Source organism: Castor canadensis, chromosome 7 (genome assembly GCF_047511655.1).
Source record: "Castor canadensis chromosome 7, mCasCan1.hap1v2, whole genome shotgun sequence".
In the NCBI taxonomy this organism is placed as follows: domain Eukaryota; kingdom Metazoa; phylum Chordata; class Mammalia; order Rodentia; family Castoridae; genus Castor; species Castor canadensis.
The window spans coordinates 139,765,988-139,792,767 of NC_133392.1; the positions used below are offsets into that span (position 1 = coordinate 139,765,988).

Sequence of the window (26,780 nt, forward strand, 5' to 3'; positions counted from 1 at the left end):
AGGGTGTGGGCATAGAAAATGGGAGGAGGGCAAAAAAGAGATTTGTGAAAAGTACTGAAAAGGTGAATAAAACTTGAGTACAAACTTAAAGGAAATGCAGAGTGAGCCTCTGAGGGTGCACTCCTGGCAGGGAAAGCAGCAGATGCAAAGGCCCAGAGGTGGGACTGTGCCTGGTATGTGTAGGGGAGGCTAGAGATAGTGAGGGGAGGGTGTTAGGGGTTGAGATCTGGGTGACGTTTTGATTAGTTTGATTTCCGATGCTAGCAGCTTGAATTTGAATCTCAGTACGGCCATGTACTAGCTGAGTGACACAGGGCAGATTATTTAACCTCTTCAGGTCTCAATTTCTTCATCTGCTAACGGGGGATAATTGCAGTACCTTCCTCGTAGTAGTTTTTGTGGCTATTTAAAAAGTTCATAGAGCTGGGGGATATGGCTTAGTGGTAGATTACTTGCTTAGCATTTGTGAAGACCTGTTCCATTCTGGGCATTGAGAGAGAGAAAGAGAGAGAGAGAAAGAGAGAGAGTTAGTCCATGTATGTGAAGTGTATGAACTGTTTCTGACACGTAATAAGTGCTTAGGAGGCACTAGCTATCATTACTACAATGAAGGCTGCTATTAGAATTTTATTATATCCATTCTCTTATTCATTTGAGCCTTACATTAACTTCAAAAGGAAGGTGGTGTTATCCCCACATCACAGTTGAGGAAGCTGAAGCTCTGAGAGATGAAGTATCTTGTCCAAGGCCACCCTGCCAGGTGGGGGCGATCCTGCAGAACCCTTTCTGTTCCCTTCCACTACCATGCAGGATGGTTCCCAATAGTTCGCATAGCAGGAGCCAGAGCCCACACCATGGTCTGCCAGCTCCCCACTTGCTGAGTTTTCTATGCAATGCCAGGTGGTGATCCACCTGCAGGGGGCGTGTGTTATGCCTGGGAAGGCCTAGTTGTTTCACAGTGGTGCATTAACTAGTAAGAGCTGATAGCGTGTGAACCCTGCCAAGCCATGCTGGGGAATGAGGCAGGAAAAAGTGACTGCTGAGTGTGATCCCCGGGACCACAGTCCTCATCTGATGCCAGTGGCTGAGACCAAGCCGAGGCTATCACTAACCAGCACCTGTCCCATGCCAGGCAGGTTTCAGGAGGGCCAGCCTGCCTGTCCTCTGTGTGCAGGAACAGGCGCAGATGCACGGCATTTACTCACCAAAGCCTACACAGTCCCAGGGTCTGATTATTGCATTTGATCCTGATCCACTTCTCAAATGAGGAAACTGAGGCACAGAGGTTAAGAAATGTGCCTGAGGCTATATGGTTCATGGGTAGTGAAGCTTACATTTAAAATCAGGCTGTACTCTTCACTTGCATAGGGGAATAACACTGAGAAATTCAGTTCTGGGAGTCAGAGTCTCAGGCTCGAACTAGCACACCAGTACTGGAGAATGGAGCAGTAATACCAATATTAATAATAATTAATATTAATATGGTTCTTCTTATTATTAATCACATGCAAGGCATTTTCCACGTACCAGGCACTGTTCTAAACCCTCATGGTACTGGGGGAGGGAAGCTAAATTGGGCCGGGTAAGGATTGACCAGGGCCTGGTAGAGCCTGCCCTAGGTAGGGAGGGCTGCTGGGGACAGACGATGTGTTCCTGGCCTGGGAGCCAGGACTTGCAGTGAGGCCAAATATCAGAGTGGGCCAAGGAAATCCCACACAGGGAGGAACAGGCTGAGCAGCCATGCATTCATTCAACACGTATTTAATGCACACCTCCTCCATGTCAGGGTGAGCTGGGGACTCAAAAATGGAACATCCTCCCTGCCTTGGTGGAGTGGTTAATATGCAAATGTGCATTGTGATTCTGCCAGGAGAGCAAGAGGCTAGATGGCACACATTTAACCGGAGCACCATCAGCATCCAGGCTCTGTGCTAAGCTCCCTACAGTCTCCTTGAAGCCTCATCTCAAACTACTTTACAGATAAGGAAACTGAGGCCCAGAGTTGGGTTTATTCCTCCCCCAACAAGTAACCTGCCAAAAGTTATATAGATAGTCAGGATTTGCACCTGGATGGTCTGAAGAATGGAGTTAAGGATAGAGATGTCTTTTAAGGGATGATGCTAAAATACTAGATAAGAGAGGGTTAGAAGCCAGGGGTCCTCAGCTCCATGCCTTGCTTGACTTATCCTCTCTGAGGTTTTTTTTTTTTCTTTTTTGTGGGACTGGGGTTTGAACTCAGGGTTTTGTGTTTGCAAAGCAAGTGCTCTACTGCTTGAGTCACACCTCCAGTCCATTTTGCTCTGGTTATTTTGGAGATGGGGGTCTCGTGAACTGTTTGCCTGGGCTGGCCTTGAACCATGATCCTCCAGATCTCAGCCTCCCAATTAGCTAGGATTAGAGGTGTGAGCCACTGGCTCCTGGCTTGCTTTCTTTTTTTTTTTTTTTTCCAGTACTGGAGTTTGAATTCAGGGCCTACACCTTGAACCACTCCACCAGCCCTTTTTTTGTGATGGCTTTTTTCGAGATAGGGTCTCACGAACCATTTGCCCGCACTGGCTTTGAACTGCGGTCCTCCTGATCTCTGCCTCCTGAGTAGCTAGGATTATAGGTGTGAGCCACTGACTCCCAGATGGCTTTTGTTTTTAAGATGGAGATAAAATGCCTAGATTCCCAAGATAACTGCAATGATGATTGAATGAGAAAATATAGGAAAACTACTTAGGACAAAAAGAAGCAGCAGTTACTGTATTGAAGAGCCACTGCCTAGTTTCTGAACTTCCCCTGCCTTGTGGGGAAACACAAGGGGTGTTTTGGGGGATCTGATTTGGGGCATCACTCTTCTGGGCCCCGTTCAGCTTGAATAGAATGTGCTGGACAGTGCTCTCAGCTCTGCAGGATGAGGGGAAGAGGCAGCAAGGGGAGTGTAAAGGGAGCAGGAAGACCAGAGGGCTGGGGAAAGGAGTCTGCTCACTGTGTCTCTTCTTGGCCACAGGGAGTACCTGGAAACAATGGTTTGCCAGGACAGCCTGGGCTCACTGCAGAACTGGTAGGTACCAGCCAGGACTCGTTGGCATTGCTGTCTCTGCCCTTCCTGGGTTGAGCTGGCTATGCAGCCCTTGGCCTATGGTGGGAGGCCCACTTCAGTCTTCCTCCTGAGGCTGGGAGAAACCCAGATGGTGCCTTGTTTCCTAAGGCTGTGCCTGATCCCCTAAGTCTTCCTTCCCCCACCCTCACCTGCCAAAGTCCACATGTCTGTCTCTTTCAGGGCTCCTTACCCATTGAGCAGCACCTTCTTAAGGTAAGAGGGCTCAGGGAAGTGGGAGACGCTGGCAGGGCTGTTTTCTAAGAGGATTCTTGTAGTGAGTGCTTAGCTGTGTGCTACCTCACTGAGAGAGGCAGGTGAGCTAGCTGGCTCCCTGTTTGAAGGGAATGTGTTCCAAGAGGGTCTCTCTGGGTTCTGGTCTATAGCAGACCCTGTGAATGTGTGCTTAAAGGACTCCTGCAAAGATCCCCACGTGGGTAGATGCTGGTGGCAGTGCCCAGCCCCAAAGCCTGTGCACAGCAGCAGGCAAAGAGGCCCCATAGCGCCTGGGTCAGGGTTGTAGCAATGAGATCCCCTGCTCTTTTCTCCTAGGCTTCTGTCAATCCTGGATTCCCCTCAAGTCCTGTGCCAGGGCAGTAACTGTATTACTCCAAACCAGGATTTGACAAGGCCTTTATTTTGGGTGGTGCTGGAGTTGGGACTCAGGTCTTCATGCTTGCAAGGCAGACATTCTACCACTTGAGCCATGCTCCCAGCCCTTGACAAGGTTTCTTGTAACATTTTACTTGTTGATTTAATAATCAAGTGTTCCACAAGGGTCCCAAATGAGAACTGAGAATAGCCTGTAGAAGGGGTCAGATGGCAGTGCCGTGGGTGATGGCCAGGAATCTCAGTCACCGCCATGTTCTCAGTCCAGAGGAAGTGCTAGCTGGGCTCTGACAGATGGGGCCAATCTAGGTTCCCACTGCCTACACAAACTACATCCTTTCTTTTGAGCGCCAGCTTCCTCATCTCCACAGTGCTTGTAAGAAAGATAACCTGCCTCACTATGCCCCAAGATCTCAAATGATAATGTGCCCAAGGTGCATTACTAGACTGGCCTCATGGATGCTGAGGAAATGACAGTCATTATCCTGGGGCATTGTGTGAACAGCGAAGGTGAGGACATAGCCAGGACCTGCCTATGGCCCTGGACACCATGACAGGACATACAGAGACTCCATGCCCCCGAGTACTGTGAAACTGTAGGACAGTTTTCCAGTGGGGTTAGCCTTTGGAAGAGAGGACTCCTATCTTCCATCAGCCTCTCAGAAAGTCAGCCATCCAAAACCCAAAGAAGGGTGAAACCCCAGTCAACGGAAGCTCTTCCTGTTGGGAGAATAGTTCAGCTCAGTGACCTGGGGAGCCTGTGACAATCCATCTGCTCTGGAAGCGGAGGGCAGGTCCATCTCAGGGGTGTCTGCAAAGGGCCTGCTCCTCCTGCAGCTGTTTCCCTGGCTCAGTGGGGCAGAGGTGCTGGTGTCTGAGCCAGCCTTTTCAGCCTGGATCCTCATGGCTTGTCCTCGCAATGGGTGCAGGTTGCAGGAACAGAGGGGACAGATGGTCCCTCTGCGGGCCCCTACGCCTCCTCCCACACGCCTGTCTGGAAAGTGCTCTGGCTTGGCCCTACCAGAGCTTCTTCCTGGAGGAAACTCAAAGCCAGTTTCTGGGATTGGGTCCCCTGAGGGTGGAGCAAAGCTGCCGCAGGGATGTGGCTGGGGAGGGAGAGAGCGTGGGCGGAGTACTGTGGGGCAGGGTGCCCTGGCCCTGGGTTCTGAGAGGCCCATCCTGCTCATCTCTGATGAGACCCCACTGCCTTCTCCATTTCCTCATCAGAGCATCTGCGGGGACTGTGCCCCGGGCCAGACAGCCCATTCAGCATCCCTCCTGGTGAAGGGAGAGAAGGGAGACCAGGGTATTCCCGGTGTGCCAGGCCTCGACTACTGTGCCCGGGTAGGGACTGGGCTGGGGCAACCTTGGTCCGGGAGGGTTCCCCAGTGCAAGGCCCTGATAACTGTACCTGGTTGGAGATGGCTGGGCAGCCCCCATGCGGCAGTGCAAATGGGAGGGCTCCATGGCGGCCTCACCTGCTCTCTTGTCCTCTGTAGTGCTTCTCAGAGCGTGAGCGTCCAAGAGCAGAGGAGGCCAGAGTGAGTGAGCCCTTCCCTCCCCTCCCCTCCCCTTTCTTTCCCTTTCACCCCCATGGAGAGAGGTCCAGCTGCTCACTCTCACCATCTCCGTCTCTCCAGGGAGACAATGGCGAGGGAGATCCTGGCTGTGCTGGTAGCCCCGGCCTGCCTGGTCCTCCAGGGCTGCCAGGCCAGAGAGGAGAAGAGGTAAGGACATGGATCAGGTCCTTATCCAGGCAAGGTGTCTACAGGGTTGGAGACCCATTTGCCTGGAGACCTTCCAGGGGCCCTGAGGAGGCCTGGGATGCTCTCACTGACTGGTGTCTTCTGCTCCCCTGGTGTGCTGGCTCCTTGCTGCTTCTTCTGCCTGCACCTGTCTTCCCAGGGTCATTCCCCATTCCTTCAGGAAGCAGGTGACATGTCACCTTCTTAGTGAGACCTTCCTGCACCACCCTCTCTAAAATGGAACCCCAACTTCAGTCTCAGACCCCACCAGGCTCCCTTGCCCTCTCAACATCACCATTCAGCATGCTATGTATTTACTTTATTAGGGAACGTTCCACAGCTGTGGACTGAGCACCCCTGTGTGGCAGTCTTGTTTTACTTGTTACTGTCCACTTGGCTTCTAGGATATAAGTGCTGGGAGGCAAGGATTTTTATGTTTTGTTTATAGCTGTGTTCCCAGCCCTTGGGCCCATGCCCAGTACATAATAGCTGCTCAATAAACATTTGTTGGATGATTACATGAAACAAATGAAAGGCCATTTTAACATCAGCTAAATGACCTTGCTTTGACATCAGCTTCTCTCTGCTGCCTAAGGCTATAGCAAGCCAGGGTCCTGTGGGGCTCCAGACTCTTCATCAATTTCCCCTGGCTTCCTTTGCAGGGTCCACCTGGCATGAGGGGTTCCCCAGGTCCTCCAGGCCCTATTGTAAGTACCTGTGGTGCCCTGGCCTGATTGACAAGCTCTTAAAGGGGTCCTAATACTCAGACATCATTCTGCCACCTTGTTCCCAAGAAGCTGGGCAGGAGCATCTGCTGCTTGTCCCTTTCCTTCGCAAAAGCATCTTTGGGGACTGTGGTCTCCCTCCACCCAATGCCCTGGAACTGCCCTGCTCTGTCTTACTGCTTGTGGCCCTCCTCAGGGAAAGCTCTCAGGGGCACATGCTTCTCCCCTGGACCCAGGTCACCTAGACACCAGGAGGTGTGTGGCCTTCTGGCCACATCTCTGTGCCCTGTGACACCACAGTCCCTACCAGGGCCAGGGCTAGAATGGAGCTGCCCTCCATTGCTGTGTGGGGCCACCTCTAGGGCAAGTCTACGAAGACCAGGGGCACCCACCCCAGTGTCCTCAGTGGTGTTGATGAGACGGAGGAAGAACTGAGATTGCATTCTTTGGAGAAAAATGGATGGTGGGAACTGTCTCTAGCCCAGGAACACCCACTTGGGGAGGTGTATGGAGGTCACGTGGCCGGCAGGATGGGCAGGACCAAAAGGAATGGGGCTTCCACTCCAGCAAAGGCACCTGGTGGACTCGAGGAGACTGGGGAAGGGTTTTGGGTTGCCGTTGTGCATTTCTGCCGAAGGATTGAGGCACCATTCTTCCTGGAGCCAAAGGGAGAAACAGTTGTCATCTTCTGAGTCACAGTGGTCAATGAGTCTTTTTTCCCAGCTGCCTTGAAAATACTCCCAAGACCTCCTCTCCCCATGATCCCCAGCCCAATACTGTGCCCCCAGGCCACCCCCAGGGTGACTGTGCCTGTGAGATGTGACCTGCCTGTTTCTCCCACCAGGGCCCCCCAGGTTTTCCTGGTGCCGTTGGCTCCCCCGGATTGCCTGTAAGAACCTAGTGCTGTCCACCTCCCCTTCCCACCAGCCAGGTCACTGTGGCTTTTGCTTGTCTCCCCTCCTGTTGTGCCCTTACCTCCCTTTTCCATGTTCCTTGTCCCCTGCAGGCACGGTAGCTAACGACACAGGTTTCCTGAGGTCCCTGAAGCTTGGACATCCTCCCAGTCTCTGACTCCTTTCCATCTTCCTGCTTTCTTTCTCCCATCTTCTCGCTTTCACCTCCCTCTGTTTTCCTCCTTTCTCTCACGATCCCACGATACTCCCCCCTGAGTCCCCTTGACTGCTTTACCTTCTAATTTGAAGCTTTGCCTCTAGGAGCCCCTTTTATTCCTCTCTCTCACTTCTGCCTCCTGCTTCCTACCACCTGCCATGGAGACTGAAGATTTGCTGAAAGTAGTTCTTGGGGCCCTGCCAGGCACCTGGCTCCAAGCCTGGTGGAGATGCCAAAGCTTTAGGGCTTCACACTGCAAGCTGGCACAGGTTGCCTGCCCTGCTGCCTGGCAGGGCTGTCCAGAGGCACCCCAGGGATCTGAAGGCAGCCCTGCCTGCACCCTTCCCCTCCACCAGAGGAAACCCTCAGCTTCCTCTTCTTCCCTCTTCCTTGGCTCCAGTCCCACTCTACTCCAAGGCTGGGTGTGTAATACCATCCAGTTGGGGTTCTGGGTGTCTGGGGGCCCTGCCCCTCTATGCCCAGCTCCTTGGCCTACTCCTTCTGCCAGGTGTCGTTAATTGCTCTGCCTTTGTCATCGTCACAGGTGTGTTTAAGTCGCCCCCCACCCCCTTGCTGTTGTTCCCTCCTGGGTCATGGAAGCTAACCTCCTGTTTGTCAGATTTCGTGTTCTTGGGGCCTGGATCCTCTCCTCCCAGGCTGGCGATGGAGGCTCAGGGAGCTCAGAGAGCCCTCCTTGTCACAGTTCCATCTGTCCCCATGTCCTCATCTCTGACCAAGCCATGTCTGTTTCTGCTTGCTTGGGTGAAGGGGCCATCTGTCCGTCTGGCCATCTGTCTTGTGTCATTGTCATGGAAAGGTTTGGGCGCCGTTTGTCAAGGGCAAAAGGGAGAAGGGGGTGGAAAAGATGCTTTTAATGGTGTCTACAAGGGGTGAAGCTCTGGCTTTGATTTGAAGCGATGCCCTCTTCCCTGTTACTAAGTGACAGGGATGGCTCTGGAGGGAGCCCTCCTATGCCTCTCCCTCTGCATCCCTGAAAGGAGATGATTTGGGGCTGGGAAGGGCTTGGACAGGTAAGTGTTGGATGTCTGGCAATACACTCAGAAGGGAGCAAAACTCTTGGAGGCACTTCTCCAGACAGCCACCCCTCAGAAGGAGTACTCATCTGATTTGTCACCCTTCTAAAAGTGACCTACCATGATAGGGCACACTAGTGACATTCAGCTGAGAGTCCCCTATTTGTGGAATCACATCTATGACTGCCTTGGGGACATGCTCTCGAAAAGCAACTAAATGTGGGGTTTACATGTGTCTCTGCCAGTCCCCCTTCCAGAGCACAGCCCTACATTCACCTTGCTTAGGGTACCAGGGGGTCACTAGTGACCCCCTACCTTTGCCTAGAATGTGACAGGAGAGCTGTGGGGCTGGAGGGGGGTGGCCCTCCTCTGCAGTTTCTCATGATCTTTTTCTCCAAGGGCCTCCAAGGAGAGAGGGGCCTCACGGGCCTGACAGGAGACAAAGGGGAACCGGTAAGAAGAGGTGGCAGGGGCTGGTGAGGGATGAGAAGCCCTGGGGAGATGGGTTGGGCCCCGGGTGACTGGCTGTGAGAAGCTGGGAGGTGGATATTTTCTTTTGAAACTCTGCCCCTCCAGTATGATGCCCTAGTGTGGGGATATTCACACCCTGAGGATCAGAGGGCTTGACTTCCATGTGCCTCAACACCCTGTAATGCACACGAGCCCTGTCCCTTGTTCTGTACCTGGGTCCCTCAGCCTACTGCACTCAGTGTGCCCTCCCCACTCCTGGTCCTCAGCTCCCAGGGCTCTGGTTACCTTGGGGCTTGTTGCTCAGCCTAGGTCTGGGGTAGTAGTCAGGCCTGAGGGCACCTGAGGCTGGGAGAAGTGGCCAGGGTGGTAACTGCCCTGGGGGGTGGAGGGGAAGCACTTGCTAGATTGCAGCTCTAGATTTGGCCACTCTTTTGTCCAAGGAGGGGGGGCAGAAATGTTGAGGGCCTGATCTATAATGTTTGCCTTTCCCCACAGGGTCCCCCAGGACAACCTGGCTATCCAGGTGCCATGGGACCCCCAGGACTGCCTGTGAGTATGGGTACCCTGGTTCTAAGGGTACTGGATGCAGGGGGCAGTGGTCAGGGCCAGGCTGGGCATCCCTCAGAAGGCTCCTACTCTTCAAGCATTTCACACCCCACCCCTATCAGGCTGTCTCTGTAACCCCCCTCCCCACTCTTCTACTGTGGGCTCCTTGGCAGGTAGTTTGGCCCACCACTGTGGCTCGGGATCCAGACTGTCAGAGCACAGTGTGAGTCCCAAACACAGCAAAACATTGATCTGCCTCCTCAGAGGGTTGGGAGAGTTGAGGAGATGCTGGGAGGTGCCACCCCCACACAGGAGTCTGCTGGGTAGGCGTGTCCCTGCCTTCTACAGAGGGCCATGGTGGATGGTGGCCCACGCCTTTCCTCCCCCAGCCATCTTCCTCAGTGCCCTCAGCCTCCGAGTGCCAGTCTGGGTGCCAGCTGCAGTCTCCGCCCCTCGCATTAGTGCTGTGATGGGTGAGCCATGGGCTAATTCTGCTTTCTCTGTTGCTTGTCAGGGCATCAAGGGGGAGCGTGGCTACACCGGGCCCTCAGGAGAGAAAGGGGAGTCGGTGAGTGGTACTCATGGGGCGGGAGGAAGGGCTTCAAACAGCACCTACTCCACCTCCTGCCACCAGGGGCGGGAGATTTTCCCAGCAGCCTGTGAGGAGGAACCTGTGACCCCTGCCATCCCTGCCCCAAAGGGCTCCAGCTGTGTCTCAGGCTAGCTGGTAGCTGCGGAGGTGGAGGCTGTGAGGAAAATCCCAGCAGGCTTCATGCAGACAGGCTGTTTGCCCAGGAAGCACTGAAGCAGCTGGCAGAGCTCCTCCTGCCAGGTAGCCGCCCAGAGCGCCAGGGCCTGGGACTCTGTCCCCAGCACAGTCCCTCATGGGACCCCCACGCTGAGCCAGGAGCTGCTAGTAAATGAGGACACAGGCTCATGAGTGAAGATATGACTCATCCAGGGTCCTGTCGCCAGTTAGGGAGTTAGTGGCAGAGCCTGGGCAAACCTCAAACCTCAGATCTGGGATCTGACACTGGAGTCTTACCTCTCCCCCTCACAAATGTTAATGAGGAAATTCTGTCACACTTTTATTCAATAACAAAAATGTCTGCGGGTCTTCTGGATGCTGGACACCCTGCTGAGGATTCTGCACCCTTCCGAGGTGACAGGGCAGGCCCTGCAGCCTCTTCCCCGCAGCGGGTAACAGATAACAGATGAATAAACACATAGATAGAAACATAAAGGTGAGACCTATGCGTGTGCCAAGCAGGGAGGGGCTGGAGCAGCATGCAGGATGCTATGTAGAGTCAGGGAGGTCCTCACAAAAAGGCTGCTTTTGAGCTAAGATCTGAATGGAGGGAGGACAGAGCCACGTGGTGTCTACTGGGAAATCCCAGAGGAAGAAGCTATGAGTGGGGCATAGCAGGAGTAGGTTGGAGCCATAGAATGTTCTCCTGTAAGGTTTCAGGGGACCTAGAATGGGTGGGCAACCAGGTGGAGGGGATAGTCGTGCAAAGAGCCAAGGGGCTCTTATGTGAACGTGTATGGAGAAGAGGTTTGACTAAGCTCGACAAACAGAAAGGGAGAGGGAAGTGAGGCAGGAAAGGGGTGGTTGATCCAAGATTAAAGGATGCCTCAAAACCCAGCATTGGTAAAAGTGAGTACGTCACCTCATTCAGTTGGGAGCCATGGAAGGTTCTTGAACAAGGGAGTGACACTCAGAGCTGTGTTTGAGGAAGACAGGTCAGCAGCCATTTGCTGGCTGGATTGGAGTGAGCCAAGAGATGGCAGGATTAGTTAGCAGGCAAGTTCCTTAGCTTGGGTGAGAGGGGAAGCCTGAGAGGACCAAGCAGAGGAGTTCTGACAGCCCACTGGGACAACCACAGTGTGCCCTGCCCCTCCTCCACCCCTCTCTTATGTCCCCCATGGTGTTTGATTCTGTTCCTTCTGGTCCACAGGGCCCACCGGGATCTGAAGGCCTCCCGGGTCCCCCAGGCCCAGTGGTGAGTGAGGGGGGACAGCGAGATATGAACATGGGACTCCCCCCAACCCCTGGACCTGCCGTCAGGCTCCAGAGTTCTAGCTGTGTTCTTCTCTGTGGTGACAGGGTCCCCGAGGAGAGCGAGGACCCCAAGGGACCTCAGGCGAGAAGGGCGACCAGGTGAGTGACCTCTGGTTCCTTTTGTGTTTTTGTTGGGGGTGGGGGATGAAAATGGGGGGAAGCAGCAGGAAGAGGCAGGACAGGGCTGTTCCCCTGATGGTCAGCAGTTCCAGCCTTCTCACCCTACCTGTCCTGGAGTTGGAGCAGGACAGAGGGGAGGGCAAGGTCCTGTGGGCTTGAAGCTGCCTTACCCTGCCACTCTTTCCACTTGGGCAGTCAGAGAGGGTGACACAGCACACTGTTCCTCACTTCTTTCCCTAGGGATTTCAAGGCCAGCCAGGCTTTCCAGGCCCTCCGGTGAGTGAAGACACAAAGCCAGTCCTGTGATGTGGTCTCTTCGGGAGGGGCAGGCCTGACCAGGCCAGGCTGGAAGAGGAGGGGAGAGGCAGGGGGAGTGGCCTGGGTGGTCAGGCCTGACTCCAGGAGCAGAACCTAGAGAGCAGGGCCTCCTGGGTGGGCCCAGTGGCCCTGCAGACACTGAGTAATACACTGAGGGGTTTCTAGAAAGGCAAAATCTCCCCATGAAAACAGTGAAACACTCATGGAGGAAGAATGAAGGTGTGCCTCCCAACCTCACTTTCATTCTTGCCTGCTCCTTTGTTGATCAGGGTCCCCCTGGATTCCCGGGCAAAGCTGGAGCACCTGGCCCACCTGGCCCTCAAGCAGAGAAGGTGAGCAGGACCCCAGGTTGGCCCAAGCCACAGGTCTGAGCCATGCAGTATCCATACCCCCATCCCACCCTCAGCACTGGGCCTTTGGGGTATTCACAGACTGAGTCCTTTGCATTAAGGCTGGGCCTGGCGACAAATAGCTACTTGGATAGCCCTGTGCTCAGGATGCCCACTGTCCTCTGAGCAACCCAGACTGCTCTCTATCAGGAGAAGGTGGAGGATGGGATGGAGGCAGAGGGGTGCTAGAGGCAGATAACTGGTACATGATAGGCCAGCCCCTGCTAGTTTCATTTCCTCAGTAGGGAGGGCAAAGAGCCAAGGGACGGGAGAAGACATCTGAGACCAGGAACCCCTAAGGAGGGTACCAACCCGGAGAGAGTTGTGGGCCTCCCTTTGGGACAGCCATGCTCAGATTGTCCCCAAAGGCCCAGAGAGGGTAGGGGTGTCCTGTGACATGGTCATAACTTGATAAACTGGAGACAGAGCTCTGCTGTGGTTTGGGGGCTGACATCCCACCTGAAGATGGGCAGGTGCTGTAAAGAGGCTCCAAGATTAACTTCTAAACCCAAGGGGGTTGAGATGGGAAGCGTGGAGGTCAGCAGTGGCAGCCCCTGCCCTGCTTAGACAGGTCATTGCAGAGAATCCCAAACTCTAGCCAGTGGTTCTCCATCTCAACTCCCAATGGGGCTGACATTGACTGGGACTGTGCTGACCCCTCCTGGTGGATAGTGGAATTGCAGTGCCCCCAGAACTTTCTCCTCTTTACTAAGGACCTTTTCCGTCCACCACCCCCACCCCAGCCACAGATGCAGTCCATCATCCTGTCCCCATTAGGGGGCTGCGGCAGCCCTTCCCACGCCTCTTGCCAGCCCCTTTCCCGATGGACATTCCTATTCACACACCTGTTCTCATCTCATCGCTCCTCTTCTCTGAACCTTCAATGGCTCCCCAGGGGACTGTAGCAATGTTTTCAGACTGTATTTTGCAGTCCCCAAGCTTTTTATCATACAAAACCTCAAACCATGAAACACATACCAGTGGAGCTTCTCTGGCTAAAACAAGGGTAGGAACCCTGGAATTCTACTCCCTGGGTCTCCAGTTCATGCTCCCAAGACTCCCACCCCTCCGCCAGGGCTCTGAGGAGTACAATTTGAAAACCACTTGTCTATTTGATAATGTTTACTTTGGCATTCAGGTCCCTCTCTAATCAGGCTCCCACTCCTCAGCTTCCTGCCCCGCCCATCACACACCACGTGCTCATTTCCAAAACTTTTTCTTTTTCCTCCCTTTCTCTGGCATGCTTCTTTTTCCTCCACCTGCCCAATCCCAGACATCCTTCAGAGTCTAGGATCTGCTGATACTCTGTGGCACTTTCCCTGACCCCTGGCCATTGTAAGCCCCCCTCTCTGGGCACTGAATGCATGCAGCCACCATGCCACCCCCTGGGTCAACCCTGAGAAGATCTTGGACTGCATAGGCCCTGTACCTTCTCATAGAGCAGTGAGGAAAGTGAGATCTTTGCAGGTGAAGAGAGATGATGATCTTGGGGAGAACATGTGTGGACTGCATCAGTTAGACCAGGCAAGAACTGGGGCTGGTGGAAGCCAGGCATCCTGATTTCTAGAGGCCTCTGGGCCAAAGGGACCAGTCTCCAGGGGTGGGACAATGCCATGCTGACTTTACTGGGGATTCTGGTTTCAGGGCAGTGAAGGGATTCGAGGCCCATCAGGCTTGCCTGGTTCCCCTGGGCCCCCAGGACCTCCTGGGATTCAGGTATGTATGTGACCCTCAGCCTGGCAGGTGGGGTGTACGCTCCTGCACATGCATGTGTGGCAGGGGTGGATGCTGGGTAAGGGGTGGAGAGCCAAGGGGCTGGGTCAGGCCTCCCACCTTTTAGGCTCCTGCATAGTATGCAGAAATACCTTTCTCTTTATCTGCAGGGCCCCGCTGGGCTGGATGGACTGGACGGGAAGGATGGCAAGCCTGGCCTGAGGGTGAGATGGTGGGCCAGGGAGGGCAGGAGCCCTTTCCTCTCCTTCATTTTCCAAGAGCCAAAGCCAAGGGAGCCCTGATGAAGGGAACTAAAGTGCTCCCTCCCCTTTGTCAGGAGGCATCCCTGGGCTGTCTCCTGCTGCATGCCACCTCCCTGATGGTAGCAGAGCTTCTTGATTTCTCAGTCCTTCTAGAGGCCTTCAATGAGTTAGACCAGCTGAATGCACCAAAGACAGGACAGTGACAGGAAGGCCTTTACATCCTGAGACTCTGCTGGTTTCACAAAGAATCAGGCTGCAGACACAGAATGCTTTTAGCAAGCTCTGCTCTTTGGTTAAGTTTTGCTGGGGGATCTGAAAAGGACGGGACCATAGCAAAGAACAGAACATCAAGGTCAACCCCTTTCCGTATCCAAAGGAAGGAGAACCAGGACCCAGAGAGGGGCCAGGGTTCCCAGCCAGTCAGAGGCTGAGGCAGGCTTGAAGGATGAGCCAGGTTTGGATTCTTCCTCTCTGCCCCACCTGACAGTCCCTCTTGAGATGGCTGGGAGAGACAAGGGCTACAGAAGGGGAAGCAATGGTGAATAAATTGGATACAGGCTGAACAAAACTTTCTTGATTCTCTCTCTCTTTCCCTAGGGGGACCCCGGTCCTCCTGGCCCTCCTGGACTCATGGGACCCCCAGTAAGTTGAGCTGCAGGAAGGAGTTGGGAGCTCCTTCTACCTGCCATCTCTGGTTGGGTGGTTGGGCAGCTCATGTCCTCCAGATTCTCTGGGCACCAAGTTATGTCTACAGATTGGCTACTTTCATTTAACCTGAAGATGGAGGTGTGGGGAGAAGCCTGTGGTTGAGGGGGAGACATGACAGCATCCTGCTTTCCTTCCAGGGTTTCAAGGGGAAAACAGGACATCCTGGTCTCCCCGGACCTAAGGTAAGGGTGACTTCTGCTAAGCAGGTTTTCTCTGCTGTCCTAAGGCCTGATGCCAGGCAAGCATGGCAGCCTAGCCAGGGGTGGAGGTGTCACTTGATCTCCAGCAGAGATATCATCCCAACATCCAAGCTTCCTGAGCCACTGAAGCCTGGCAGACTGGCTCACGCCACCTACCAGCCTGAGGGCACCAAAGCCAGGGCAAGTGACCTCTGTAGTGGGGTCAAATTGGGGTGGGATTACCAAGCTCCAACCGTCCTCTCTTTTAGGGTGACTGTGGCAAACCAGGTCCTCCTGGCAGCAGTGGCCGGCCAGGTGCAGAGGTAAGTGCTAGGAATCTTTGCACAATGCTGTTAGATGACCTTGGGCTCTGCCACATCTGGGATGCAGCTGCTTCTTTCCACTCAATGACAAAGTGGCTGCCTTCTCTCCATGACTTTCTGAGGTGAAGTTTCATCCTATACTGCACATCTTAAACCTTCTCACTTTTAAGTGATTTCTTAAAATCCCTTCTTCCCTAGAGGCTGCTGGGTCACTCACCTAAAAGGCAGGGCCTGGCCCTCTTAAACCCTGAAAGGTTTTGGTCTGAAGGCAGAGCCCAGCCCAGCTCCTCTATCCATTGGTGTCCCATCTGCTCTGATCGGCCCTCTCCCATTCAGCATCCATGGGCTAGTAAGTCTGTTTTTTCATCATTTCTCCTTTTTCTGGCTCCTACAGGGTGAGCCTGGTGCCATGGGACCCCAGGGACGACCTGGCCCCCCCGGCCATGTTGTGAGTGAAACTGCTTTTCTCTTTGCCTCTAAGACAGTTAGGATTCCTTTGGGGCAGGGTGATGGTAAGCAAGCTGGTGACAGCCAGAAAGACCTGGCCACAGAAGCTGTATTCAGTTCCTGCAGAAAGGACTTTGGGCTCACCCAATTCAGTGGTTCCCAAGTATTTACCACATTCCTATTTTCTAGGTACATTCAGGTTCACTTATCAGAGGAAGGTCATTCAGTCAGTCAGCAACTAGTTATTGAGCACCTGCTCTGAACCAGGCACTGTTCCAAGTACTGGGGCACCAGCAGTGAGTGAGATAGACCAAGTCCCCTGATCTCCCAGAGCTTCCACACAGGCACAACAAACTGATGAACATGAAAGCATCAGGCAGCATATGATGTCACAGACGGGCTGAGAGGCAACTTTAGAGGAACCCTTGCTGGCGATGTGAGGCCTGAATAAACTGAGGAACCAGCTAGTGAGCAGTCTGGGGGAAGAATCCCAGGCAGAGGGGTCTGCTGATATATATAGCTGTAGAGCCAAAGGTAGCGAGGAGCTGGGGATGTTTGAGGAACCCCAGAGGGTGGGTGTGGCTGGAGTGCAGCTTGAGAGGATTTCCAGGGTTCCAGGAAAGCTGAGCTTCAAGGACAGCTCCAAGGCCCTCAGAGGCCTGGGGGAGGGCTTGCTCAGGAAAGTGGTACTGGGTGGCTGGGGTGGAGAAGGAACAGAAGGCTCAGAGATGGATCTAGGTTGTGCTTGCAGGTGGAGGACTTGATAATGACCTGGTGTGGGGCAGGGGTGAGGCAGAGAGGAATCGAGGGTGACTCCTGTGTTTGGCTTGGGAAACTGGGTAGGTAGGTGGTGTGTTTACCGAGTTAGGAGACATTTATTAAGCAATAACAAATTTCCCATCTACTTTTCTCATCAGTAATACAGATGACTGCCAATTGGTGCCTTTGATCAGTGTGACGGCACCAAGCTGATAGGGCTCGAGAGAAAGCAAACACGCTGGCATTTTATGGCAGTCTGATTGTGACTGGCTGCATAATTTCCAGGAGGCTTTTGGAAATGTTAAAAATAGTTCATGACCAAAAAAAGGAACTCTCAAGTCCCTATAGCCATTTTTATGCATCTCAAGGGGTCCAAGGCCCTGTTCTAGAGATCTCAGATCTAGCTTAGTTCTGCTCACATTAAGGATGAAAAGGAATCACACACTTTAAATTGTGACCCAGGGAGATTCACAGGGGCCTGGGGGGAAGGGAGATGCAGACTTCTTCCTCTTGCCCCTGTCTGTTCAACCAGGCCTCCTGCTGTGTGACAGTCCCAGTGTTGGACATTTCCATTCTGGGAGTCTTAGATGAGTAGAACAGAGACCACGGCTTCTGGAACTTTCTATCTGGGACTGTGGAGGAAAGTGCTCTGAGAGAGAACTAAGTGCTGTGGGGTTCAGAAAAGGTGTTATTTTGACTAGGGAGGTGACATTGAGCTGTGCATCAGAGGCAAGGATATGGGTCATCAGAGATGTGGGGGCGTTTCAGACCCCACACCAGCAGGAGGGAACATTCCTGGAGGTTGGAATCTCGCTGAGCCCCAGGATTAGCAGGACACCAGGGGACTGGGGAAAGGGCCTTAGTATCAGGCTACAGAGCTTCTCTACATGGATGTTTGGGTTGGTGCTGAGCCCCTGTCCCTCACCCACCTCTGAAGCCAGTCTCAGAAGATCCCTGGGCCAGCAGTTAGTTCTCTTGGTCTTTGCCCTCTGCACTTGGTGTCTGGTTGTGGCTCCCAGATTGTCCTCTCAGCCCTAGGTGCATATTCAGTGAGCATTAAGTGGGAGAGCCTATGTGCTCAGGGCCCCCAGGCCTACACTCTGCACCCAAATCTTCTGGCAAAAGCCCAAGTATAAGGCCAGAGGGAAGGAAGGGTTTCAGGAAGAAAATAGAGCTGGTGCAGTTTAGGGCTAGTCCTGCTGTCAGCCCCCACCCCAAAGGTACTTATTATTAGAGCCTGTTTCCATCTCACTAACTAACTTGCCTCTCTTTAGGGGCCACCAGGGCCTCCAGGCCAGCCAGGTCCAGCTGGGATCTCTGCAGTGGTGAGTGACACTTTCCCTCCTTATGCCAGAGGAATGAAGAAAAGCTTGTTACCATCCCCCTCCCCTGACATCGGCCTCTCACCTGCCCTCAAAGGTTTCCCTTCTGGGATGTGGCAAAGGGCTTTGGAGATGGCTAAAGGCCATCCCAGGGCTTTGTCACAAGTTTAGGCAATGCCACTTCCCCCTGTGAGGCCTGGGAGATGGCAGACATGGTCCCTGGCAAATGATGGGGTGTCTGCCTCTGGTTATATGGGTCCACTTTTCCCTCCCTCTGCCCTCCTTCTTCCTATTTTTTAGGGCCTGAAAGGAGACCGAGGAGCCACTGGAGAAAGGGGCCTGGCAGGCCTACCAGGCCAGCCTGGTGCACCTGGACACCCTGGCCCCCCGGTAAGACCCTACATCTAACAACACAGTCCAGGGGGAAAGTGTTGGCTTTGTATTGCACTCCTGGGGGCTCCGGGGAAGGAGAGGCTGTTAGCACAGTAGGGTGGTAGCATGGAGCGTGTGTCTGAGGATCATATCAAATTCAGAAAGACAGGCGGTTGCACACAAGGATATTGTCTGTGCCGATGCATCATCAGCCTGATGCAGATCCCCTGACAAGGTGTCAGACAGAGAAGACTTGGTCCCTGTTCCACCCCAGCCCCTGCCCCAGGGGAGCTTGTTGGTAACCACAGAAAGTCTTTGAAAATGTCAGGAACCAGATATGCAGTGCTATTACTGTAACTTTGTGAGCTTCTCAGAAACCACAACTTGGTCTCAGCTCATGTTTAGCTCTAAGAGCGATGCGATATTGGTCACTGGTCATATGCTAAATGGTAAGCTAAGTGCTTAATGTGCATTTGTCTTAATCTGTATCAAAGCCTCACTTAGTAGATCCAGTTGTCCCTGGTTCACAGATGAGGAAACTGAGGCTCAGCAAGGCTAAGTAGGTTGCTCAAAATCACACTAGTAAGTGGGAGAGCTGTGATTTGATCTCCAGCCTGCTTGATTCCAAAACTTGAGTTTTTAGCCAGTCTGCAAAACTACTGCTTTCAAAAGGTCCAGACAGGTGAGCCACTACAGGTAGAAGTGATTGCTAGGCTAAGGGACAAAAAGTCTCCTGGGAAAGCTGAGGAGGGGCCCAGGTCTCCTAGTTCCCAATAGAATACATTCCACCAAACAATGGCAATGGCCCTGGGGCTGGTGGACTGGGATGGGGTGGTAGACTCCACATGGTGTGGGGGTGGTCAGTGGGCCCATCTGGCAGAGGGTCTAGGGTCAGCACTGTTACTCACTCTGATTCCTGACAAGGCCCCTGGGTAAGTCTCTCAGACCTTGGCTCCCTCCTGCAGGCTCAGGAGCCTCCAGGACCTCTAGAAGTATCTCCCACTTGCCCTGCAATCACAGATGTCTTTTTCCCAGCAGCCCACCAGAAGGGGCTGGGCCAGGGAGGCAGCCTCTCCTGTCATGTTAGGGGGATGGAGGTGGCTTAAACCCATGCTGGCCAGTCTCACTGAGGACAGAGGCTCACAGTTCATGTGTTCAGGCAATGTTTCACATACACTAGAGCCCGGCAGTGTGCATGGTGTAGGATCCCAAGCAAAGAAGCATGGTCTGTTCTTTTTTTGCAGCGCTCAGATAGGGAGAGTCCTGAACTGTTAGTATGGGATCCGGGATCAGGCTGGAGCATGGAATGTTGAGGGGGAGGGCTGCAGGATTGGGGTTTCTTGGTGGAATGGGGGTCTGGGCAAGCCTGATGGGCAAGGTAAGGCCTATGTGGCCAAGCTGGGTGGTAACTTATCCCATCTCCATTGCTCTCTACTCTTCAGGGGGAACCTGGTGTGGATGGTGCAACTGGCAAAGAGGTACTGTTGTGCTTTTCCCTTGGGGGCACTCCTTCTTCATCCTCACCTTGTCTTGGCCCCTCCTCATTCATCCAGTAAGCACTCCCTGTGCACACAGACCATCTCTTGACAGAATCCTGATCTTTAGGTTCCACATCCGTGGGTTCACTCAATCTCAGATTGAAAATATTCAGAAGAAAATACATCTGTATTGAACATAGACTTTTTTCTTGTTATTATTCCCTAAACAATACAGTATCATGACTATTTATATAGCATTTACACTGTATTAAGTATTATGAGTAATCCAAAGATGACTTAACATATACGAGAGGATGTGTGTAGGTTCTGGGCAACAGTATACTACTTCATTGAAGAGACGAGCATCCTACTTTCTGGTATCCATGAGGGTCCTGGGACCAGTTCCCTGCAGACCCTAAGGGATCTGTGTACAGGAAACCTACAACTCATGTTGCTCTGGGATAGGAACTGGAGACTAGGGGACAAGGATGGAAGTGATTATTGTTTTAACCCTTCCCCTCCACCCCACCCTGTACCTAGTCAAAAAGAGACAGTAATGATAACTCTAAGCAAACCTTCCCTGGGCACCAGCTCTCGCCAGGCCTGCCACTGTTCCAGCCTGACCCTCTCATTTGGACTTCTGTTCTCATCTTTTCATCTGTGATGAGGGACCCAGCCAACATGATCAAACAAGGCCACGCCCCAGGGGATGTCATTCTTCCTTCCAGCCGTCAGACCCTCTATAGGCAGGAGGCTGAAGTCCTTTTGCATACAGAGCCCACCAGGACACAGCCTGGGGGGCTAGAGATGAGGATAATGGTTTTTTTCACTACACATACCTCCCTAGAAGCCTTGGAGATGCTGCCAAGACTTGATCCCTGACTTTTGCTTTCTTTTAGGGACCCCCTGGAAAACAGGGACTCTATGGACCTCCTGGTCCAAAGGTGAGTGGGCACTAGGTGGGTTTGAGAGGAGGTGCTCATGAGTTGGTTAAGCCCAGCTCCAATCTGTGACTTTAGCCACGAGGAGACCCAGGAGGCAGGAAAACTTGGAGTAATTGTGCCTCCGAGTCTCCTCTCCTTGGGCCATTCCCAGGTTCTTAGCTGTGGCTGAGCCGGGGGGATGGAGATTCCTTTTTTTTTTTTTTTCACTCCCCAAGCATTGCTTGCCCTCTTTCCTGGCCTGGGGTAAGCAGAAGTCCCCAAACAATGGCATTCCCTTCAGTCCAGTTACACTGGGCATGTTTTACAGAAGACTGAATGTAGCATTGTGGGATCTAGGGAGGGGAGCACATCACCCTGCTTTGGAGTGAGGGCAGGAGGCCAAGTAAAGAACAAGAACATTTTAGCACTGGGTAGAGGGGGTGGTTAGGACTCAGTACTGCAGAACCAGAGAATGCAATTGGCCAGGGCTGGCTGGAAGTGGGAGGGCAGGGAGAAGAGAGCAGAGAAAGGGATAACCAGGATCACATCATAAATGGCCTGGTCAGGCCATTGAGCCTTCATACTGAGGACAGGTGGGAACCATCAGGCTTTCTCAGTAGGGAGCACCACCATGAGAAAGGTCTTCAGGAAGTCCTGTTCTAGGGACAGTGAGACATGGTGAACTGTGGTGCTGTGGCCACTGTCCAGAGGGAGGTGCTGGGGCCTGGGAAAGGAGACATTGCTGAGACATTGTGATCACACTCGATAATGCCAGCCTGTGACTTGCTGTCCTTGTAGGGTGATCCAGGACCTGCAGGACAGAAGGGCCAGGCAGGAGAGAAGGGGAGATCCGGCATGCCTGGTGGGCCTGGCAAGAGTGGTTCCATGGGGCCTGTTGGGCCACCAGGTCCTGCAGGAGAGAGAGGCCATCCTGGGTCTCCAGGGCCTGCAGGGAGCCCTGGATTGCCCGGTGTGCCTGGCTCCATGGTAAGGGAAGGCTGGCAGTCATGAGCACTGTCTCCAGAGCAGGATGTGGGTGGAGCATGGATCATTCTAGGAACTCCTGCTGATATTCTACAGGAAAGGGCATGACACCCGTATAGGTGGTTCTTAGCCGTGTGGGGAGGGTGGGTGCATACTGCACTGTGGCACAAAAATGGTTTACACCATTTCAGACTGGGTAGGACTTGGGATTAAAAATCCTTGGGAGGCTCCTGGGACCTTTGCCCTCCTCCTCCATCCTTTATTTCCATGAAGTCTGTTTCCAGGGGAAAACACCAAGCTTGAAAGTATAATTGAGGCAGTTTTTCCCCTCTTTCCTCAGGGAGACCTGGTGAATTATGATGAAATCAAGAGGTTTATCAGACAAGAGATCATTAAAATGTTTGATGGTAATTGACAGCTGGCGGGGTGGCAGTGGGTGCCATTTGCCCTTCCCAGCCAATTCTCCACCCAGCCCTGGCCTCCTTTTTCTTAAAGCCTGTGTCCCCACCCCCGCCCCCGCACACAGGCATATGTTCAACTATCCATCAGACCTTGCTTGTCACCTGCTCTGTTCAGAGATAAAATGATTTCCTCCTGCCCTCCCTGAGCCCCCACTTGAGCAAAGGAGGCTGACAAGAAAATTGATTTCAAACGAGCCTTCATGGAGTGAGCTCTAAGCAGAGGGGTGAACAGCAAGTGTAAGGTGGCTGCTGGGGTTTGTTTTAAGCTTTTCTTTTCCCTGCTAATTTGTTCATCCAACATGGATGTGCTGGAGACTAGGGAAAATGTGGACCCTGTCCTAGTGTCTTGTTTGGGAAGGAGGCCTCTCTGGACTTTCTTCTGAATCCAGCAGTGAAACAATGAAAGGTGTTAGAGATGCTTCTGAAAGATCCCCATAGAAATCAGTGTGGAAGCTAAGGCACAGGACACCACTTAGAAAGCCAACCCCCATGTCCCTTGCCCTGACATTCCTCTGAAGAAAGGATGTTCCCTGCTGCTGGCATGTTTGCAGCATCTGCAGCCACTCTTGAGTCCCTGGGCTCCCTGTGACCTGGCCCTGTCCTTGCTCGCAGAGAGAATGGCTTACTACACCTCTAGGATGCAGTTTCCTATGGAAGTGGCAGCAGCTCCTGGCCGACCAGGGCCTCCAGGGAAGGATGGTGCTCCAGGCAGGCCAGGCGCTCCAGGGTCACCTGGGCTCCCTGGTCAGATCGGCAGAGAAGGACGGCAAGGGTTGCCAGGAATGAGAGGTAGCTCTACCCCCCCAGTTCCCAAGGGGAATATGCAACTCTACGTGGGGGCTGGCCTGAGCTGACAGGCTGTGTCATTTTTCTGTTCAGGAATAGGACTTATTTTATGTCTTTTGTCCCAGGATTGCCTGGTACCAAAGGTGAAAAAGGAGACACTGGTATTGGCATTGCAGGAGAAAATGGTCTCCCCGGCCCCCCAGGTAGGAGAACTCAGCATTTAAGACCATGAATCGAGAGCAGCAGAGACTCCCTTTAATGACATAGCTATGTGGAACTGCAAATACTACAGGCCAATTGACATCCATTTGCAGTAATGCCACCATGTCAAGATTCTGCTAGGACCTGTGTGGGCAGGAGAGCAGAAGGCCCAGTGTTTTCCTTTAGTCCTAAGCTGGACTAGCAGGATGTTGTGGGAGAGAGCTGCACACGATGGTCTACTTGGCATCTTACTGGCTGTGTAATCTTGCAGCAGTCACTTAAGCCCTCAGAGGTCGCTCTCTAAGATGTAAGTTCGGCTATACAAAGCCTGATGACCTGGCTCTGAGGTTCATCTTCACTACTTACCTAATGAGCAACTTCTCTGAGCCTGCGTCCTCATCTATAAAATAAGACAATTATTCTTGTGATGGGAGACTAAAGGCGTTGATTCAGGTGGTAGGGTGCCATCCCTAGCAAATGCAAGGTCTTAAGTTCAAACCCCAGTGCTACCAAAAAAATAAATAAAGGACATCATGGTGTGGAGTCAATGACTAATGCATAAAAAGCACTAAGCTCAGTGCCTGGCATACAGAAGCGCTCAATGAAACTAGCCAGAGGTATGGTGTCCTTTCAGGCCAATGTGAAGGTCAAATCAGGTCTCATGAAAATGTGTTGTGACCTGATAAATAAGGTACTGTTACCATGACCATCATTTTTTCTTTTCTTGTGATCTGGGTCTCCTGACTTGTCTTTTGTATTCTTCCCTCCCTAGGTCCTCAAGGGCCCCCAGGATACGGCAAGATGGGTGCAACAGGGCCAATGGGCCAGCAAGGCATTCCTGGCATTCCTGGCCCTCCAGGTCCTGCAGGTCAGCCAGGCAAGGCTGGCCATTGCAACCCCTCGGACTGCTTTGGAACCATGCCAATGGAGGAACAGTATCCTCCCATGAGGAGCGTGAAGGGGCCTTTTGGCTGAAATGACTCCCTGCGGTGAGATGAAGGACTCCATCAGGAAGAGATGGCCAAAGCCTACTGGACTCTGTGATGGGTTGTGAATGTTTGTGATGTTGATATTGTCATTGTTTTTAATTGCTGTTAATATTTTTTTAACAATAAAGAAATAAAACTATCTGCAATCCCACTTTCAGTGGGGTTCCCTGGTGCTATGACCACATCTCCCTGTCATCCTCCTTTTTCCATTTGGTCACAGGGTCACAGAAGGGCATGTCCTTCATTGCCTGTGGTCAGCTGCTATATGGGTTGCCCCTTGCGCAGCTCCCTCTCCAGGTGCTTCTGATTTATTCTTTGGTGCTCTGAGCCCTTGTTCTGTCCTCCACAGCACACAGCCTCAAGTCAGCAGCACCATTGCTCAGCTTCTCTCAAGTGAGTCAGAAGCAGATTTGGAGATAACCACTTCCAGCTCAGAAAAGACCCTTTCTGTTTGTTTCCCTAAGAAAGCCAGTGTTTAGTGCCTGACCCATCCTTCACCCACCCACCGCACTTCATGTGAGCCAAAGCTGATCCAGCTTGCACCTTAGGAGCTGCTCCCAGTTCTAAGTGTGTTCATCCACCTGGAACTCCCTCCAAGCACTAAGGCTCTTTGTGATGCTCTAGTAATTCTGTGATTAGAAAACCTGAACAAAAACGAGGAAAGACAGGCTCCAGCCCCTGCCTAGGCAACCAGGGAATGCTTCTCTGGGAAATGAGATGCAATCTACCATCTGTACCAATGCATGGCGCTGTCACCCATGCTCCAGCTGCAGCCAGTGACTTTCTGGAACATGAATGGCATCTCTTGCTATTTGAACATGTGTGGTGCTTTTTCTGTACATCTTAACCTCAGCCTTCAGAAACAGCTGGGTTGGATCTGTGAGAAAGAGTCAAGGACAGGCAACGATCAGAGCTAACTTGTGATCCTCGAAGTCCAGTAGGGGGTTGGTGATCCAACCATATGTAAAAAGGACAGGAAGGAAAAAAAAAAAAGACAGGGAATTGAACATTATAGGAACATTCTGTCTCAAGCTTCTTCTATCTCTACTTTTCAGATGGCTTGCCCTGATGGGCTGACTGCCCTGTGAGAAAGCAACAGGGCACATCCAGGGGGACTTCCAAAGAAAGTCTTTTTTTACTAGCCCGAGCTTTCTGGAAGGTTTATTCAAGTTGGATAAACTTCAAAGGGATCAAGGAGCAGGCTTAGAAATGTGCTCAAAGTCTAGATGTTTATCCAAACTGCCTGAAGCCTTCAAGCTGGCTGTCAAATCTCTCCAGAGCTGGCGTTTCCAGCATATTTCTGAACATTCCCTTGTCTGGTTGGGCACCAGCCTATGGATGTCTTTTCAGAACCTTTGTCCCATTTTTTTTTCCTGCCAGGGGCAGAGAAGTGCCAATGGCCAGAGCAATAAACTCAGGCAGGCTCCTGAGCATGCCTAAGTGCCTCCCATGCTGTTTTTAGATACAGAAGGAGTCGATTCTTGTTTCATCTCATACCAGTTAACCCTGGTTCTCACAGAAAACATTAAAGAGCAAATACATCATCTTTGCATTGAAACAGCAGCCAGGTTTGTGGCAGTGGATGAGGACAGATGTTAAAGCACTCCCACTGGAAGGCCAGCTTCTACTCTCAGCCCAGGCTGCGGAGTGAACTGATGATGGGTCTTATTAAAGAGCATTTTGGCATGAGTAGAAAGAAAAGTGAGGGCCAGCTGTTAGTGAGGGCCAGCTGTTAAGATGAGTAGGTTGGCTCTGAAGGCCAGAGGGGGAAATTGCCATGAGCCAACATCAAACTCATCCCCTGTGAGTTCCCAAGGGAACCCGATCCTTACAGAGTAAATAATGTCTCCTTCACTTTTCTCCCTGAGTCAAATTCATGCTACTCTTTGGGGATTCTACAACAGGCTAGGCTTAAGCTTTCATGATTTGAGTGCTAGTCTCACTGGAGTTTGAAATTGCTGTATTTTCTTGGACCATGAAGAACCAGATGGGAAGCTGAATTTTATAGTCTGTTCTTCTGTGGTCAGCAAAAAAATCTGTGGATCTTGCTCATCAGTTCAGGAGCTGTGTAAGCTGAAGAGAAAAGAGGGAGGGGCACATGCTTTCCACTTTTCTTAGGCAGTCTTTTCACATTCCCACTCTGTTATTCTTCCGACTGCATTTCTTAGTCTAGTCCAGACTTTTAAGGTAACACGGAGAGCATTCTGATCCACACAGTCTAACTTGATGAGTCCATTTCCTCTTTCTACGTTGTGCCAGCAGCCGTACTAGGCTGTAGGGAGCCCAGCAAACTAGACAGATATGGTCCCTGCCCCCACAGCATCTATGGGGCGGGGAAGCAGTTCTTTAAGCACCTACAATAAAGTGGCCACTTTACAGTACAAGGGGCAGTACAAAGGAATGCATCACTGGGGGACCTAAAGTGCGCATACAGAGAGATAGAGAGAGAGAGAGAGAGAGAGAGAGAGAGAGAGAGAGAGAGAGAGAGAGGTTAATCCAGGCAGAAGGAACAGATATGCTAAAGTCCAGTCCAGAGATGATTGAGCACAGCAGGCTGAGTAATGGGACACAAGGCAGGACGGCTGGATTGCTGAATGTGCAATCACCAGGGGAGACATGGTGGGAAGCCATTGATGGCTTTTACACAAAAGGTTTGCCTAG

General features: G+C 52.4%; 1 protein-coding gene across 3 annotated transcripts in view; it reads left to right on the forward strand.

The window, feature by feature from the left end:
- Col16a1 (collagen type XVI alpha 1 chain) overlaps positions 1-24,303 on the forward strand; it is a 48,664-nt gene extending 24,361 nt beyond the window's left edge. For 2 of the 3 annotated variants that reach the window (XM_074080713.1, XM_074080715.1), the window contains 29 exons: positions 2,993-3,046; positions 3,266-3,298; positions 4,919-5,035; positions 5,191-5,232; positions 5,332-5,418; positions 6,099-6,143; positions 7,006-7,050; positions 8,705-8,758; positions 9,272-9,325; positions 9,837-9,890; positions 11,281-11,325; positions 11,430-11,483; positions 11,745-11,780; positions 12,092-12,154; positions 13,856-13,927; positions 14,095-14,148; positions 14,785-14,829; positions 15,033-15,077; positions 15,344-15,397; positions 15,792-15,845; positions 17,878-17,928; positions 18,226-18,315; positions 19,740-19,775; positions 20,675-20,719; positions 21,497-21,685; positions 22,023-22,089; positions 22,756-22,932; positions 23,055-23,132; positions 23,903-24,303. In XM_074080713.1, the coding sequence (XP_073936814.1) occupies positions 2,993-3,046; positions 3,266-3,298; positions 4,919-5,035; positions 5,191-5,232; positions 5,332-5,418; positions 6,099-6,143; positions 7,006-7,050; positions 8,705-8,758; positions 9,272-9,325; positions 9,837-9,890; positions 11,281-11,325; positions 11,430-11,483; positions 11,745-11,780; positions 12,092-12,154; positions 13,856-13,927; positions 14,095-14,148; positions 14,785-14,829; positions 15,033-15,077; positions 15,344-15,397; positions 15,792-15,845; positions 17,878-17,928; positions 18,226-18,315; positions 19,740-19,775; positions 20,675-20,719; positions 21,497-21,685; positions 22,023-22,089; positions 22,756-22,932; positions 23,055-23,132; positions 23,903-24,105 (2,043 nt within the window). In that variant the 3' untranslated portion in view covers positions 24,106-24,303. The remainder of the gene's footprint in view (positions 1-2,992; positions 3,047-3,265; positions 3,299-4,918; positions 5,036-5,190; positions 5,233-5,331; positions 5,419-6,098; positions 6,144-7,005; positions 7,051-8,704; positions 8,759-9,271; positions 9,326-9,836; positions 9,891-11,280; positions 11,326-11,429; positions 11,484-11,744; positions 11,781-12,091; positions 12,155-13,855; positions 13,928-14,094; positions 14,149-14,784; positions 14,830-15,032; positions 15,078-15,343; positions 15,398-15,791; positions 15,846-17,877; positions 17,929-18,225; positions 18,316-19,739; positions 19,776-20,674; positions 20,720-21,496; positions 21,686-22,022; positions 22,090-22,755; positions 22,933-23,054; positions 23,133-23,902) is intronic. The other variant, XM_074080714.1, reaches the window with a different exon arrangement.
- Positions 24,304-26,780: the final 2,477 nt, after the last annotated feature.